The sequence below is a fragment of the Frankliniella occidentalis genome, unplaced genomic scaffold (assembly GCF_000697945.3).
Source record: "Frankliniella occidentalis isolate FOCC.00 unplaced genomic scaffold, Focc_3.1 Scaffold92, whole genome shotgun sequence".
Classification (NCBI taxonomy): domain Eukaryota; kingdom Metazoa; phylum Arthropoda; class Insecta; order Thysanoptera; family Thripidae; genus Frankliniella; species Frankliniella occidentalis.
The window spans coordinates 520,641-521,812 of record NW_026267221.1 but is presented as its reverse complement, the minus strand read 5'-3'; the positions used below and the strand labels follow the sequence as shown (position 1 = coordinate 521,812).

Below are 1,172 nucleotides of genomic sequence, written 5' to 3'. Positions count from 1 at the left end.
CGAGCCGAGCCCCTCCCCCGCGGCCCGTTCATACGGCGACGCCTTCCGCTGCCCCGCTCCCTCAATGGAGTCCACGTGCGCTCCGGCCAGAGAGCCGCCGCGGGGCGAACTGGGGGCGCCGCGAGCCCGTATGCCACATTAGCCATCAGTTTTGGTCCCGCCCGCCTGCATGGGCCGGTGCGATGCTGGGGCTGGACCATCGGGCAACTGATCTCCCTTGAATGGGACCGGACCCGCGCCGCATGAATGAGTCTCGATTACAGTAAGAGGACGCTGACATTAATTCCCTTGTTCTTGTTGTTTTTGCAGGTCACACGGCGTCCTGGGTGCAGCAGTCGGCCGTGGCCGCGGGCTACGCCTCCTCGGCGCTCACCAACTACCAGACGTCGACCAGCCCGTCGTACTCGTCGCCCGGCGGCCCGCCGCCGATGGGCGACCACCCTCCCGGCATCTCGCCGACGACGTCCTCGGCGGCCGTGACTTCCACGGCGTCGGCTGCGGCCGTCGCCTCCGGCCTTGCCTCGTACTCCGGCTACCACCACCAGGGCCCGCCACCCCCCGTTGCCGTCCCAGGACACGGGGCGGCGGCGGCCCTCGCGGCCCAGCACTGCGCCGTCGGCCCGGCCGGGCTCGGCGTCGCCTCAGGCCTCGGCGTCGCCTCTGGGCTCGGCGTCGGCTCGGGACTCGGCGTCGGCGGCCACCACCAACCCTCTGCCTGGACGCGGCCGCACTCACAGACGGCCGCCGGCAAGCCCGGGGACGTCACCAACAGCTGGCCGGACAACTACAGGTGAGAATCAACCCATCATGTATACTGCACAGTATAGACTTAACGTATGCGGCCACCATCGCCCATCTGAGGTTCTGGACGTTCTGGACTACACCTGATTCCATCGCGCGAGCCCAACGAAACACCCAACCCATCAGGCCCATCAGTCTGCTGACGCCCACAGAAGCGGGCGCTGTTTGTGGTCCGTCGGGGGTCTCTTTGGGCGGGTCCAGCAGGCGCCTTGCATTCCTTCACGGTGTCCCATTGTTACATTATGGCATTTCATTTTGAGGAAAACCAGGGGGGTAGGGCAGGGGGGTGCTCGAGGAGGCGACAATGCGCCCTCGATCAAGTGTCGATGAAAACCGAAGCAGGAGGGAGCCATCCCGATTCAATTGTTGTC

At 66.3% G+C, this 1,172-nt stretch overlaps 1 protein-coding gene across 2 annotated transcripts in view; it reads left to right on the top strand.

Annotated features, from left to right (window-relative positions):
• Positions 1-1,172, top strand: part of LOC113215412 (protein gooseberry) — a 33,391-nt gene that overhangs the window by 28,703 nt on the left and 3,516 nt on the right. For both annotated transcript variants that reach the window (XM_052269444.1, XM_052269443.1), the window contains one exon: positions 310-790. In XM_052269444.1, the coding sequence (XP_052125404.1) occupies positions 310-790 (481 nt within the window). The remainder of the gene's footprint in view (positions 1-309; positions 791-1,172) is intronic.